The sequence below is a fragment of the Chelon labrosus genome (assembly GCF_963514085.1).
Source record: "Chelon labrosus genome assembly, chromosome: 4".
NCBI lineage: Eukaryota > Metazoa > Chordata > Actinopteri > Mugiliformes > Mugilidae > Chelon > Chelon labrosus.
In genome coordinates, this window is record NC_140340.1 from 18037276 (window position 1) to 18054509 (window position 17234).

A 17234-nucleotide genomic window follows, 5' to 3' on the forward strand; every position below is an offset into this window, starting at 1 on the left:
TATTGGACTTCCACAACACACACACACACCTTTGAAGGCAGAACAAGTAGAAATTAAGAAGAAGGCACGCTAAGGGAAATGTGGTTGTATAGTTTCAAGAATGCCAAAAATTGGCATAAATTGGAAAAGAAACAAAAACATAAATGATTTTCATGCCAGCAAAAGTTGTGAGCTTACCTTTTCTGTAGACTGTGAAGTGCCAAAGAAGATTGGGATGAATGCTAGCCAAATAATGCAGGTAGTGTACATAGTAAAACCAATGGGCTTGGCCTCATTGAAAGTCTCTGGCACCCCTCTGGTTTTAATGGCGTAGACTGTACAGGTGACCATGAGCAGCATGCTGTAGCCCAGCAGGCAGATGAGAGACAGGTCAGAGATGTCGCACTTGAGCACACCACGGGCCAGCACCGGGTTTGATGTCCTCTGGTCCTCGTAGTCAATAATGGCCTTGGAAGGATCCACGCCAAACCAGATGCACACCCCGAGCAGCTGCACCGAAGCCAGGGTAAATGTGATGATTAGCTGTGAGGCTGGAGAAATGAACCTGGGAGCACTCACAGACATAGTGCCCTGCTCGAAGATGCGGTAAATACGATTGGTTTTTGTGAGCAGAGCTGCGTAACTGATGCTCATCCCCAGACCCAAGAAGATCCTGCGGAGGGAGCAGATTCCCACATCAGGGGTAGAAATCATCAGGAACGTTGTGGCGTAACAGAGGAAGATGCCAGTTAGCAGCACATAGCTCAGCTCTCGACCCGATGCTTTCACAATTGGAGTGTCGTTGTAGCGGATGAACGTGGCCACCACAAACACAGTGGCCATGATGCCAACCACTGCAATTAGCACAGGGATGACTGCCCACGGAGAGCTCCACTCCAGCTTAACAATGGGGATTGGAACACAGCCTGTGTGGTTCTCGTTGGGCCGCAAATCAAAGCGGCACATCTTACACGTGTAGGTGTCTGCCTGGTACTGATAGCCATCGCAGCGCTCGCAGTGCCAACAGCAAGGGATCCCCTTCACAATCTTCTTGCGCTCACCGGCCTGACAGAGCTGACTGCAGATTGAAGAGGGGATCTGATGGACACCACCCGGCCACTGCATCGAACGAACCTATGAGGAAGGCATAGAGATTAACGGACGCTGGGTTAGACACATAAAAAACAGTTGAGAAGAGATTTGCAGTGTATAAAGTTCTCTGTATTTTGTAAAATGAAGGCACACAGAGGTGCTTAATAGACCCAGAAGGATCCTCAGCACCTCTGCGGGTCAAGGACAATCCAGATGTTGGTTATTCGCCACGTGGATGTATGAACCTGGGGGTATCTGTATACTCGGTTTTATGTATTTATTTGGATGAAGGAGTAGAAAAGGGCAAACTATGCGTCATACAGAGCGTTCCTCTAGGATTCAGCAAACATTTTCCATTGGGAGGTCAAGTTATCTGAAGGGCAAGATACGACAGGAAAGAGGTAACCCCTTGTTTTAATCTGCAGGGGACTGGTGGTGTTTCTGTTTTTGGCTTTGGTAAATAGTTGTGTTCAAAAATCAGTCAGTCAGAGTAAGAGATGAATTTCAATTCTGAGATATCACTCTCCTTTATGAATTTCCCCCCCTCACAAACAATACTTGAAAAGACAGATTAAATTTGTCATTTCAAATGGTCTGCTCTCTTTAATGTTATCAGTTTTATTCAATTGCGGCCGTTTCATTCAAAGCCGGTAAATTTGTCTTCAAATGTGCATTTAATTAAGAACTCAAAGAACACTAATTAAATACTGCCGGCTTTAGAGTAAGCACTGGCACGTTTCACAGTAGGTACCCACCACAAATCCCACTTTTTTTGTTCTTTTTTTCTTCCGCAGCACATGTTGTTGAAGGAGGTGAAGAAGATAAAGCTCCTCTGAATCTGCTTCATGCGTTCATTTGTAGTCTTTTGCCAGCCTCCTCTTCATTTTGTGAAAACATAATTTGTTTAATTCCTTTATGTAATTTACTGTTATAGGACCGTTACTTCATCACGCTGCATGCTCACAGTATTGTTGTTGTTTTTTTGGAAGTAAGTGATGCTGTCTGGAGAGAAGATATTAAATATGTCTGTCCTTAAGCTGTCGTGGTTTTCTTTTCATCGGAGTCCACACTGTTAATCATTTAAAGCGCCCTCTGGATATTTACACCTTTGAAGATGGGACTGAGCTCTATCAAATGGTTTGGGAGGAGTGAACTAATATGCAGCCACAGAGCTGTAAACACTGACACAAACATAATCCTTGTAGAGGGTATAGAATAAAAGGACAATGCTCACGTTCAGACGGAGCTGATCCGTCCAATGGCCAATGATTTTGTATTCGGACGTTCGGTTTCTGATCTGGTATTGGTAGATCTCGTAGCGTCCGGGGGCGTCTCCGTTTTCGTTGAAGAGCACAGGGTTGCCAGCAATGCCTAAATGAGAGAGCAAAAAATCATCGTCATTTATTGTGCATTACTGGGTTATTTTCTGTATAGCGAGCACCAATCTGTGAAGGCAAACTAATGTGTTGTCGTAGTACTGATTATTCCATCACAGTAGAAACCAATATGTTATTTGAGAATTTGAAAGATTTTATTTTTTGATTTTGGAAGACAAATACGTATTCTTAAGTGCTGTAGACCATAAACACACACCAGCTTCTTATGTCATATTAGATGATTCTGCAGTATTCAATTTATGTGTTGTCTCACTTATGTGGAGAGTTGGAAAGTAAGAATGTGGAGGAGGTGAAGAGGAGCTATCCTTGAGAGACCAACAATTAGGACTAGCTTTACGAATAAAGATATTTCTCTAGTGCTGCTCCAGGCTTCTGAATCACAGCACACACTTCAATTCACTTTAGTGATTGAAAGGACTAGCGTATTTTGTTTTGCTATCTGATGGTGGTTGTCTGCCAACTGGTAAAGCAATCTGCAATTGTCTCCAGAGTTGCAAGAGGGATTAAAAATAGGGACTAAACCTTTCTACATAGTGTACGCGGCTAGGATTGGAAGAAATAATGTACAAAAAAACAGTAAGGTGGATAATCAGCGAGAGGTAAATCCCACTGGGTGTGCTGTAACTCTGGTTCTATGAATTTGTTGTCTCTGGCGGTCAGGAAGAATGAAATGGAGCTTGGAAAGTGTCTAGTAAAAGTTTCAGATGCTCAAGATGAAAGCGACCTCAGCATTCAGAGGGAGGATTAGTCTAAAAAAAAGGAAAAGACAAACACAGATTACCATTGGTGTAGTTTTTCCCTGTTGAAGGGCACTGAAAGAAGAAAAGGGATCTAGGAACTGCAGGCTGCAGGCATACAACATATGCATGTGGCGGAGTGTAGAAACAAAACTAAACCCCAAAGGTAAATCAGAATAAGTGACGTAAACAAAGACATCATTTTTATAACACTGACAATGAATGCTCAGATGTTTTGTTGTAGATTGACCAGGAATTTTCAGAATAATATAATATCACCATTTTCTCTGGAAACTGGATTGAATACATGCACATGTGCAGACCTAAGAGCTACCACTTACAGCCTGTTTTGTGTGGTGGCTACTGAGCATCATCCATGAAGCCCATGGGATTTTGTGCTCGTAAAGCTCTATGGACACTGGAAATCTATCTCAGAACAGCTGGATATCCTCTGGAGGTTGAGAGATCAGTATCAATCAGTATCAATAAACAATACTCTGCATTATTGTATATAGTCACTGTACAAAACCCTGGTTTTTGGTGTATATATCTGCTCATATCCTATTTGTACAAATTTATTTTATTTTATTTTATTTATTTTTCTTTCACTTATTTAAGTTGTTTCTGTGCTGGAGAGGAAAGTTGTCGGAGTCAAATTCCTTGTATGTGTACATACTTGGCCATTAAAGCCGATTCTGATTCTGATTTTGAGACGGACAAATCACCCCGTCCTGCCTTACATCTAACTTTTCTTATTATTATTTTTCTTTTTAAATAGTCTACCAAAGACGTTCCCTGCTTGCTCGTTGAGATAACAATGCGTAACAATGTATTCCTGCGTGCCGTTTTAGAACAAGCTATAATGATGTGTCACAAAGAAAGCACACCAAAGATTTCTCTCTGAGCTCTCCAATGGAAACTTGACGAGTCGTTTAATCATGGTAGAACGTGGAAAGATTCTCCTTAGAGGGAGAACAATGGAACTGCTTCTCACTTCAACATGCACAAATCTCTATACCTTCAAATGCTAATGAAAGCTGTAAGCCCCAGAGTTTGTTATTAAGTCTCCCAAACACAATGGACATCCCAGTTAAGAACAAAAGGGTAAACATGGCCAATTGCTGCTGATGGATTTCTGCTGATGAGTATTTTTGTATATATATATGTTTTGTTTTGCTCTTTGTTTCGACTCTGGGGGATGCTGCGCCCTAATCCACATCTCGATGAGTCAGCCATGCTGGATTACAGTATTACCGTTTTGCCAGCCTTGCCTGTGTGACAATGCTGCCCACATCACAAAGCAGTTAGTGATCATAGGAGGATTACAGTGACTTTATGAAGCGGAGAGGCATTATGTGTGTATAAATATCTACAGTGTTGGTAAGTTGTCATATTTTATATTGAAGATATAATTTAATCGTGCCGAGTTTATCTTTCTCTGTAATGTAACCAACATTTAAAAGCCACTTTAAGGTGCCGACCTCCACTGTCATAATTGAGCATAACCTCAGGCTAAAACCTTGAAGGGGAACTACTGTTATTTACAACCTGGACCTTATTTCTGGCATAACATACGATCGTTTATTCACCCATATAACTTTTGTGTAATTCGTATTCCTTCAGGAGATAATTAGATCAGCGTATATCCATGTAGTGGGAGTGACTGGGGCACCGAAACGCAGCCTCTAAATAACGCATTATCTGCCGCGAAACTCGTTCATTTCACCAATATTTTGTTATCGTACGCTAGTGATATTCCCCGTTGAGTCCGGAGTTACCTGTTATCATCATCCGGGGTCTGTAGATTGACCTACAGACTCCGAATGATGTCTTCTGACCTGCATGATGTCATCTCTGAGCCCTGCGCGCACCCGCGGCAGTTGGCTTGTTTACCTGTAATTTGCTACTGCTATGGTTCGTCCACAACCTCAGAATTGGAAAAATATTCAGCCATGTTGTAAAAAACTAGCAGTAGCAAATTACAGGTAAATAAGCCGACCGCCACGGGTGCCCGCGGCTCTCAGAAACGACATCATCCAGGTCAGAAGACATCATCCGGGGTCATCCGGATGATGATAATAGGTAACTCCGGACTCAAGGGGGAATAACACGAATAGCACGACTAGTGAATACACAAATAGTGTACGATAACAAAATATTGGTGAAATGAACGTTTCGCGGCAGATAATGCGTTATTCAGGGGCTGCATTTCGGTGCCCCAGTCACTCCCACTACATTGATATACGCTGATCTAATTATCTCCCGAAGGAATGACACAAAAGTTATATTAGTGAGTAAACGAACGTATTTTATGCCAGAAATAAGGTCCAGGTTGTAAAAAACTGTAGTTCCCCTTTGAAGGCTTGAGGTTCGCACCTATGGACACCAAACAGGAAAAAGGACCTTGAAAGCCACATGGTCGTAAAATAATGACTACTGTCATAACACTGATGATATGATTATATTTAACAGCTTTATGTACGTTCGCTCATACTTGCTTTTTGAATTAAGGTCTTTCATAGACTGATGGCTCTCTTATTGCAACCTTGAGCCACCGTACATCTTCTTTCATACACATACATTACAACCATTACCGCTGCGTATTTACCACACCATTAAAATCTGGAAAAGACACAAAAACGACACAAAGCAAAATATTGGTGAGCATAAAAAAGACAAGTCTGGCTTCTTCTTTGGTAAAGCTGACACATCAAGGCACTACGGGGAAATAGGCCAGAAACAGCAGTGTGCCCTCTTCATTAAGAGTGAGCAGAGTGATAGATTTAGGGGCAATGTGGTCGAATGTTTGAGTTGCAGATGAGAAATTAGGCCTGTCATGTTGCACAAACTGCTTGCCTAAACAGTCCACTCGCAAGTCACGGGCATAATGAGTTCCACAGAGGCCACGGCCACCTCTGCATTGTGCTGTGCACTAATGTGCCAGGTTAGCCTGGCGTCACACGTGTGTACCACAGGCTACTCATCTACTCGTTTCTTTGTGTGCTCTCAAAGAAACTCTGGGGTTAATGGAGTGCTTGTAATTATATGTAATATTTAATGATTGTGACCCTTTTCCCTCTTCCACTGCTGTTATGCACCCAATTAAATGTATGCATATACTCCTTTATAATTGCCGGGGTATGATCATTAATCCGACTTGTGTTTGTTCTGCATGGACGCACAAACAGAGCACCTCAGTGAACAGTAACAACATGACAGCGAGTCATTAACTCTTAATGACCTGTGTGCAGGAAAGTAATGCCACGGATCCACTTCACTCTTGAAGTGTTTCTCGGTCTCCCCTACCCCTCTGTCACAACCATGACCTTTACATGATTACTCAGCCATAGTGTTTAAGCCTGTGTTATCTGCCGGTGCTCTCAAACCGATCCTAAATTGAAAACATACAAGGGCCGCGCTTTTTAAAAACCCCCGGGTCAATCGGCCAAAAGGTTTACTCAAGTCAATACAATGCGGTTTTTGAGGATACTAAGGGGAGAATGTGCATACTGCGATGTGTCACAAAAAAAGTACAGATTTCTCTCTGAGCTCTCCAGTCGTTTAATCGTGGCAGAACAATGGAACTGTCTCTCACTTCAGCTTGTCTATACCTTCAAACATTAGTGAAAGCTGTAAGCCCCGGAGTTTTTTATTAAGTCTCCAAAATACAACGAACACAGTGAAGGAGAGAATGTGACTACTGTGAAACACATGATAAAGCATTGAGGCGAGGTGGAATTTGACCAGCAATCTAAGAGCTGACATGGTAAAGTCAGCATTATTTAGATTTTTAAAATGCTAACTCCTTTTTGTAGAGCAACAGTCGTGTCATCCTAAACACGTTCCCTTTCCCGTTCATTCTCTGCCACCTCTGTTCACCACAGTCATGCAAGGATCAGTACAACTTAGCATGCAGATGTTTGGAATACGCCATTTGAGCCGCTCCAGAGCTTTTACTGTGGAACAACAGTGCAAGACGTGTTCAGTTCTACTGCAAACGATTTAAGCTCTGCTAAAAACGACACATGGCTTGAAAAACACTGAATGATACAGTATTTCAGTATAGGCAGACTGACGTTGGTAATGTCTGCTGCTAAATCTAGCTAACATTAGCCGCCTTACAAGCACAAACAAGGCTGTTGTAGAATCTATTTTAATAGCCGTGAAGCCCAACAACAAAATGTGTGTAAACGCTGCTTTTAGGCTTCGTAGTACTCTGCTGTGATTTGACTGAGTTATATTTTTTTTGCCTATTTTGTATGTTTAAACTACCACGTGTAGTAGCAGTGGCTGCACCAAGTATGAAAAGCACATCACCGGCTCCAGTTTGACTGTTGCTTGATCCCCATCTGTGGGAAAAAACTGTGACGTACATGAACCACATACAGTATATTCCTCTTCAGTGGCTGAAAGCGCCACACATGGGCGTTACTGTGTTCTTCTGACACTTCCTTAAATGCACACAGTAGAAGCTCACCTACAACAAAGGTAACCACGCAGACAACTCTCTCAAAGGACATAAAATGCTCCATCAGCGGAGAAACACAGTGTCTGACAGTAGCTTCTCATGGCTGGTTAGCTCCGACTGCCAGCTCTTCGAAGCTGCCCATGCTACACTGAGCCGTGGTCACTCAGTCTCCTCCTGTCCCCATCACGCGTTACATAGCGACGCAGCCATGCGTCCTACAGTAATTGCTTCCTCCCTCGATGTATGGCATTTATATATATATCCTAGGAGTATAGGGTCACATAACACAGAAAGTTGATAAAAGTTTATGGAAAAGATGAGTCTAAAGGTCTAGCTCTTGTACAAATACACCTGTTTCCAATAATATTTCTCTTTACAGATTTATTGAATAAAGGTTCCAGCTACTATTTGAGAATTTGCTGTACATATTTGATTTTTCTGTAGGTACAGGCTTTGGCATAGTTCTCAGAGGGGACAGGAGTAGACAGTTCACTATGATTAAAAAAAATGCTTTGCACATCATTATTTGCACAACAACTTTGAACATGACAGGATTAAGAGAGGTGTGGAAGAATGGATAATCCAGAGAGCTCCCCTTCGTTCCACACACATAACTTCTGTCCCTGGTGAGAATAACGGCAGAAAAGGCCACTGCTTTTTTAGTGCGCGGCAGAACAAAAACACCTCCCCCTGATGTGACTGCAAGAGACATGAAACGCTGACAGGAAGCTTCATTCAGACGTGGCCCACTGAAGTCTGAACTGCCATTAAAAGCATCCAACGCAGAGGAGGAAACAAGAAAGAAGACACTCTGGAAGAGTGTCAAGCGGTGCAGATGCACACGGACCGAAGAAGCCGGATTCTTCCTCCTTGTTGGCCGCAGCTCCAGCTGCAGCTGAATCCGCGAGCACTTAAGAAGTTAGAACAGAAGAAACATCTGATACATCTGTATGGAAAATATGACTGGAGAGAACATAAAAGCTCCTGAGGAAGCGTGCAGATACTTCCAGACCGGTGGAAAAAAAAACATTTGTCAGATTGCTTTTCAGGTTATCTGTCCTCAGCTGGCTTAGTAAGTCCCCACTTGAGACCCTCACAGTCCACTAAGATATATATTAAATTGAGCGAGCCAAGACTTGGGCCACTGTCTTCCTTTAAAATTTGACCTTTATTATCAGTTTCAGCATGTACGCAGTTTTCAGCACAATATATATGTTATGGATATGGTCTTACTGGACTCTGAGGGATGCACAGCTCTGCAGAGGAAGAAATGCGAATTATTTTTAGCACATGTCTGCTAAAACTGCTGACAATAAACACAAATGTGTAACAATAGATTCTTGCTGGCTCGGCCTCAAGAATGATTCATCACAACAACAAAAAATGACCTACTTCTACATACATTTCTGTCAATTGCAATTTGTAAGAAAAATGCATTAGCAAGTGCCCTGTGTGTGTTTGCTGGAGCGTAACATACTAATATCACAGAACAGAGAAAATATTATCTATGAAATCTATGACACACAGGCTGGTTCACGTCCAGTCTCGGCAGTCGGGCTGCTTTATGGAACTGGACAAGTTCAAGATGCTGCTGTGAGCTGATGCAATTAGATGAAGTGTAGTGTAACCTCAAGGCAACCCCTCTGGTTAGATGGTGTGAATACAGTCTGCCTGATAAGAGGAAAATTCAGCTCAAAAGTGCCTCCTGCACAGTAGCCTGATGTCCCTGCTTATAGGCTAAAAGACTAGTTGAAAGCTTTTTATAGAGAAGGCTACTCAGTCCTCACTGAACTAAAAAAGTAAATAAAAAATAGAACTTGTGAAAACACATGTTCATTTCAATTGTGGATGCAAACCATTTTATCTATCACTGAATTATTTTACCTCCAGTTTCACCTCCAGACAGTTTTAGTTTTAATGTTTAGTTTAAATAAAAAATCCCCCAAAAAATCAGTGTTCAATCATCAACGTCAAAAATGGGAAAAATAATAACAGACGTATATTCCCGGGTGTTTTCTTTTGAAGTTCCAGGCTCAGCCACGCACACAGAGTACATTAACTAGCACTCCTCTTTGCATCATTTATCCAGATTCAAACTAAAAGAGTATTTTGTTTTGTCTGCGATGAGAAGGAGAACACTGAAGCTGTTTTACAGCGGATCACGAGTACCACCGAACCCAAAGTGCAGCGTGTTGTGAACAGCAGTCCATCAGTTGTTTTTCACCACCATGCTATTGGCTCCCGAGCCAGCTCGGCCGGCGCAGTGGGGGGTTAAGGGGATCTCAGTGGATGCTGTTGAAGTAGACGGTTTACTTTCTCCACCTGATTTCCTAACACGTCATGAGATTCTGATCAGAAGTGTTGAGTTGATAAACCTCAGCTAGTAAGAGCCCAACTCGGCTGAATAGTGTGCCAAAGATAAACACTTGCGGCTGATATGAAAAGGATGTAAATGACCACAATCCAAATTTGAAAAACTTAAGAACCTCTAGAAGTGAACAGCTTTGGTTGTATTCGTGTCCATCACTGGTGTTATAACTGGCCATTAACGTTGTGTTAGTGTTAGCATGTTCTGTTTGACAGAAAAGGTGGTATTGTTTCATGCTAACAAGTGAGACATCTGCCACACAGACCTCAGTCAACACAGGAGCCTCAGTAGCGTCTGTCAGCGGTTTATCGGAAATGTCTCTATATCATTCATATTGTCATTTCTGTCGCTGCTCTTTGTAAATATAACATGATACCTATAAAAGAATGACACCACTAAATGTTCCTTGGGGAGCTGTTTTCTATCAGCATGTAGGCCAGTAAACATGGATAACAACAATGCGGGACATAAAATATTTTTAAAAAAGGCTTTGCAAGAGTTTTATGGACAAGGAAATGCATCTGACATGTGAACACACACAGTCTGTTTTGGTGAGCAGTGCTAAATGTTGACAAAAAGACCTCCACAAGGGGCCGCTTGTTTAGAATCTCTGACAGGCTGATGTTTAATCCAATCAGAAGAAACAGCATTAGTGAACACAACTGTGTTTAAGGTCAGTCCGCCAAAAAGAAAAAGAAAAATTGTAAAAACAGCAAAGCAGATTGCAAGATGCAGAGGAGACATGCGTCCGTTGGACAGTGACAGTCAGACAGGGGGATGTGATTGGCTTTAGGAGCAGCACCGCAATCCAGGGAAACGGTATGTCACAAACTGAAAAATATTAATGCATAAAAACATCTTCCATAATAATAAAAGAGCGTCCCTGATCTCTAGTGACATGAAAGCCTGAAAAAAAGTCACCCATTCAATTTTATTTTATTCAAGCAAAAAATAATTTCTTTTACTTCTCACATATGAATTAAACATTGAATTGACATTCTGCCAATGTAATAAGTAGATATTAGAATGACAAATTAGCTTGAAGAGCAGGAGTTCAAATGAATAATTTATCTGTACAAACACTGCACACTCAAGTCTCTATGAAAGAATTTTAATTGTCTCGAATTGCGTTGCTTTAAAAAGGCAGTGTCTATATAATGAAACTCTGGATCACTGCTCTTTGTGTGAAAGCAGTCAATTATTAATATGCCAGTCATGAATTTGAACTTGTCTGATAACTGGGGATATTGCAATGCTACATGACGGGATGGAAAACAGGTCATATAATAGAGGGAGGAAAGTAATGTATGGTGCCACGCTGGGAGCCTTGAAATGTTCAAATGACGAACATATGAAGGAAATATCTTTGAATTATGCGGTGGTTATGCAGGAAAAGCTTCTCTGATGACGTCAAGGTAAAGTAATTGACTTGAACTATGTTAAGTCTCAAATGCATGAGTCATTTTTGAAATATATTGCATGCTTCAAGTCACTAGTGCACGTATATAAGCCGTATATATTGTATATAAATACAAATCTTGTGACAAAACATTCATAGATGTCAGAAAAATGTTCTCAGCCAGCTGTAACTTCTCACAGTGCCACTTACCAAACCCATACTAGTCATTACTGTCACCTGCTTGTGGTGGTTACTCTGCAAAGTGCGCATCGCTGATGGATAGATCAGGTTTCTCAACTAAACCAGTTCAAATTCTGGACAAACAGAGGGCCTCTTTTTGGAAGTTGTTCCATTTCTCAAGGTAAGAACGGGGCAGGGGAATGCAGATGTTTTCTAAAAGAGTGCAAAAAATTGGGCTGGAAAAGCTGAGTATTTTTACATAGACTGCATATAAATATGGACAAAGCGTCCCCACTTCCGTGCATGGGGAAACTGATGCTATTTTCCCGCGGATACGGGTGGCGCCATCTTGCCAGTTTGGAGCCAGAGTCTGCGCTATACGGTCCGAGAGTGGAGCCACGTGAAGCCACGATACCAAAGACCCGACCACACTTCCGTCACACTCACTCGTGTTTTCCCGCAGGACTGCTTTACGGAGAGGTCAGCATGACAACTGGTGGACGCCATTATGTCACATCCTGTTTCTGTAGCGTCAGATAACTAAAACGAAACTTACTTGAACATGCATCAGCATTATATTAACTACTTAAAACGACAGAAACTATCCTTGAAAAAAAATGATTTGACATATATTTTAGTGTTTTAGTTCGGCCCAAGTCCCATCCACTAACATGGAGGAGGTGGAGCTTATGACCTATACTGCAGTCAGTCACTAGCAAGAGGAGCTGTTCCGCCATTCATCTTTATACTGTCCATGATTTATACAATTATGGTCAAGGAAGCTGAGGTAATTACATGAAACTCTGTCATCAGTCCTAACTGCTTTAACTGTGCATATGTTGACCATAGCTTTCTCATTTTCATGCTCAGGTTTTGCTTTTACATGATCAGATTCTGGTATGGTACAAAAACTAATTCCTTAGGAAGGTTGTTACAGTATTTTAGTTTACAGAGTTGAAGAAAATGCTCCTCTGAACCGCACTTGTAACCTGCAATGCATTTCAGATAAAAAAAAACATCAGAAAAACAAATGTTTTATCATGTTTGATCAGTGGATAGATGCTAACAACCCAAATATGCATTTGGTGAAGGTTAAATTAGTCTATGACCTTGCACTGCTGAAGATTTTGCTGTTGTTATTGTATTTGTGTAATAATTAAGTCTTAAGACAATGTAATTTACTTCTGAAAAACACTAAACATGTGATAATGTTCACGTATGGCTCTAGGGACCAGGTGGAAATATTTCAATTGTCATAAAATGTTGCATAAATGGCTGTCAGACGATAATTGATTTTTTTTTTTTGCTCACTACGGAGTTTTGTGACATTCATGGTGGTCATCATCACATCAAGATGAATGAGATGAGATTTAATTTGCCCACCATTGTGGTTTTCGGATAAATACCTGCAAAACCAGCTGCACTAACTGCTGATTAGCATGTTTGTGTTGCCAATGTGAGTCACCAGCCTTGTTATGAGAGTCAGTGTGACTAAAGTTGCCTTTAACTGGGGTCATGTTTACTGCGTACACAGGAATAGTCCATGTGAACGGCGCCGTCTTGGTGGTCATCACAACCTCGTATGAGGGACCTTTCTGAAAATATTCGGTCCAGATTTGTGAGTTTTGATGTGTTTGCTGATGTTTTCAGAAATCACTAAGGTAAAAATATTGTAATTTCAAAATTTGTCTGAGGAAAATTATTCCTGATGGCCTCATTCTTTCATTATGCCGTTCCTACATCCTACATTAAGCTGCCAGGTTGTTAGCTTCTAAAATTGTTGTCCTGACTTACGGCTGACATTCACTCTTACCTTGACGTCTCACATACCCACTGGCATGGCAGTAGAGTCTTAGTCATATATTTTTTTCTGTAATGGTGAACAAGCCAGATTTTCCATTGGACCCATCAAGAATATGGAGTCTTATGTACAATTTTATGCAGTGCTGTAGCCTTCAAATGTGCAGTTTCTTGAAAAGCTCACAGTAGGATACCTGTTCAGACAGACCAGCATTTCCAGTGTCAATAAGCATAACTGACCTGCAAAGTTCAGGCGACGGATGTGCTTGAGCAGATGAGTCCCATTGATGGGGTCCATTTTGGCACAGAGTCCCACCTTCCCCGGGCAGAGCTCCTGGTGCATGTTGTGCAAAGCGTGAGCCATTGCATAGACGGCATCAATGACAAACTGCACCTTTCCCTCCTGCTCGTAGTTTGAGTCTTTTCCTATCCGCTCCTGATCTGTAGGACACACACAGACGTAGGGAAATTACACTCATCACGTGCATAAACTGTGCCACATATGTGTGATTTTACAAATTGGTAAGAAGCATTGAAATCACGGAGAGCACATCCTCTGTGGTCACTCATTTGGCTCATTGTTCGCCATGTCAAGTGCGAGGTCGAGTCCAGCATCGGTATCTATGTAGTTAAGCAATCACAAGAGGAGGCTGAAAAATGATTTTACAAGTGGATTTAAAATGTTCAATCAGTAAAAAGATCTGCAGTTCTTCCAGCCACATCATGCAATCAAGAAAAAAATGATTAATTTAAAAATTTGAGTGGTTTCCATGAGTGGATCCAGCTTAAAGAATTATCTACTTGTGAGTTTGTCCCTGACCCTCATTTCAAGTGGGCTTATGATAAATCACTATATTTAGTGTACGTTCCAGACAATTAATATGCGCAGTAGCATTAAAAAAAAGAAGAAGAAAAAAGAAGAAACGCTAAATTTGGGTACTCATTTACAGAGTATCTTCGAGATACTGCTACTCATGTTTGCCAACAGTCAGTCAGACATATCTTTTCAACACTTCTCTCCTGTGTCACCCCGACTTCAGAGAGCACCTTAGATTAGACAAGACAGTTTGTCCAAACAGCTTGGAACGAGCTGAGCCTTTTAAATGGAGGGTGTGGAGCCGGTCCAAAAGCCACAGAGGAAAATGCATCGCTCCTCTGTGAGTCTTATTCTCTCTGCACTGAATGGGCCTTGCCTCTCACAATTAGCTAGAAGGTAAATATCTGGATCGCTGCAGAGGGGCAAATCAATTCCAATATCTGGAGTGCAAGGTTTTCTCCACCGGGAAATCTCATCAGCTGAAAACAAAAACTCTTTCTTGTGTCTCCAGAAGGAATACACGGATTTCCCTCTGAGCAGTTTTGTAAACATTGGGTCTTTGGCCTAACTAGTGACGACATACACGGTTTCCTATCAGCGCCTTCAAAAAAATCTGATGTGAAGTATGTCCCAATATGTTCAAATCTCTCATTTCTGACTGAGTGTCCAACTGTGAATTCAGCATTTATTGCCAGGCTGCATTTAGAGCAATCAAAGAGGGAGGAAATGGAGACATCCATTCACAGGGACAGGCATAATCCCCTTATAGGCTCAATGTAATAACTCGCGATAGGAGTTTATTAATCCCGACCCAGGTTGTTGCGTGGGTTTTTGTGATTGTTAATTGCTGTGAGGAGGTGGGGTCTGAGGAGGAGATACAACATGCCAATCCGAACTTCTCCTCTCTCCGCACAAGCCTCACGTCTTATAGCTGTCTCTGCTGCATGTGCATGGGAGATTATAGAGAAGCAGGTGTGTTCAATTTAGATTAACAATAGACTAATTACCAGGGACGAGCTAATGATGGAGCAGTCTATATTTATATAACTGCCAAATAGAATTCAATTAGGCTTTGCAAGTTAATAAGTGCACAGCAAGGGATCTGCTGCTGAAATAATGACTATGCTGTTGGGGGAAAATTACCTGATGTTGTATAGGACTGCTTAACTGACTTGTGTACTGTCACGTTCACCCCCACCAAAAACGCTTTGGAGTCAAAAGTGTACATAAAGTTTGTTTGCAGAGGCATCAGTCAGAAAAAAATACATGAATGTAATGTTTTTGTATCGTAAAATTCACTGTCAATTAAGAGTTATTAATAAAAAGTGTTAATCAGAAACGGGAGACATTTTCATCCGTGTTTTTTCCGAGCGTGATTAAAGAAATCAAATACAATTAAAGCAAATACAATCACTTTTCATCTTCAGTATTTCTGTGCCTGATGTGTGAAGAAGGTAAACTGACACAGACAGACGGAAGAAGTTAAAGATATTTTTTATCCACAGACGGCAACCTTACGACGTACTGCATCTACAAAAATTTGAAATGAACACATCCACAGTCCCGAAATACTGAATGGAAACCGGGAATCATCATGGTGTGAAATTGCCATAATATTACATAATTAAGAGGTGTACACACAGGAAGAGATTAGCGGCGGTGTGGCGACGAGAGGCCATGAAATGTTAATACGATTTAGGGAGTGGGAGCGATGATAGTAGGTAAAAAAAAAAACTATAATAATTAAAAAGTGGGCGAGTAGCAAGTTCAACTGATCCAAACTCTGTGCCGATGCGGAGGTGAAGACTAATGAGAGCCGCTGATGCAGCTGATATGATGCAAACACAAGGAAACACTGTCCACGGCTTGGAGCATTGCGTGAACCCAGATGGAGCAATGGCAGTGTTGATGGTTCAATGACGTCCATACATCGTTATATACAAACTGTATATATGACACATTTGAGGTGGTAAATATACAAGAGGGTTACCTAAACAACCAGAGCCTGGAACATCCACTAGCGACCAACTGAGAGCAACAAAGTGATGAGTGACAAGCGAATTGCTTTGTTGTTTAATGTCTTTTGTCAGTCAATCATGTCATAATGTTTTCTATTCACTGTCAGTAGCAGTGAATGGTAGGCAGAGATGACCTATGCATCTGTAGATTAAACCTCTTACACTGGGAGATTAAAAAAAAATAAAAATAAATAGTGAATGAAAATGTTATCCACACTGTCTGAATGGAAATACTCAGCTTTATAGACGTTAAAGCCACGCTGAAAGGGCTGTTGTATCATGAGCATGTGGTTGTCCTCTCTGTTAACACTTTGAATAGGTGGATACTTATTCCATAACATTTTCTAACAGTCATTTATCATGCAACGTCGGTCCTTGTCAGGTTCAAGCTATTTTCACTGGCCACTTCAGCCTGAACCAGGGCTAGCCCCCAAATCAGCAGAGGTCTCCTTCTGTCAGCCAGCTTTCATTTGCCACATCTTCAGCTCGACGCGGCGGACCAGGGGCGTTTTAATGTCCCCGATTATCTTTTGAGCTTTTGAAATGCATGAATTATTGTTGGAGGTTACGGCTCCGTAATTAAGGGCCACAGGGCCTTGATTGGGCAGAGATTGTCACAGTTTGGCCGCCATGCTTGTGCCGTGGGGAATCCTGTAAGACAAGAGTGGGTGTGAGAGTGATATTTGTCCTGCAGGCTTGGCAGGCCACCCACGCTAACTTTGTATTGTCTCTTCTCCATAAAACCGTTTCCCTTTTTTCCCTGCGTCTCTCTCTCTCTGTCTGTAGCTCCCCGCTCATTGGCATTTTGGCGCTCTCACAGACACTTTTCCATGCTGGTGTCTTGCTTTCAGAGAAATCCATTTAGATTAAGCTAAGCAGAAACAAAGTGTGGGCGTCTTCATCTGAGGTTGCAGGCACGACATTTCTTGACAGAGAGTGTGGGCTCAAGACTTTTGACCTTTTTTCAGCTCCTGACTGG

The 17234-nt window shown here is 41.7% G+C and overlaps 1 protein-coding gene across 1 annotated transcript in view; it reads right to left on the reverse strand.

Moving 5' to 3' along the window:
- LOC311486645 (metabotropic glutamate receptor 4-like) overlaps positions 1-17234 on the reverse strand; it is a 140687-nt gene that overhangs the window by 16537 nt on the left and 106916 nt on the right. The window contains exons 6-8 of the mRNA XM_084542570.1: positions 13661-13861; positions 2306-2442; positions 178-1113 (exon numbers count right to left, since the gene is read on the reverse strand). Of these exons, the coding sequence (XP_084398696.1) occupies positions 178-1113; positions 2306-2442; positions 13661-13861 (1274 nt within the window). The remainder of the gene's footprint in view (positions 1-177; positions 1114-2305; positions 2443-13660; positions 13862-17234) is intronic.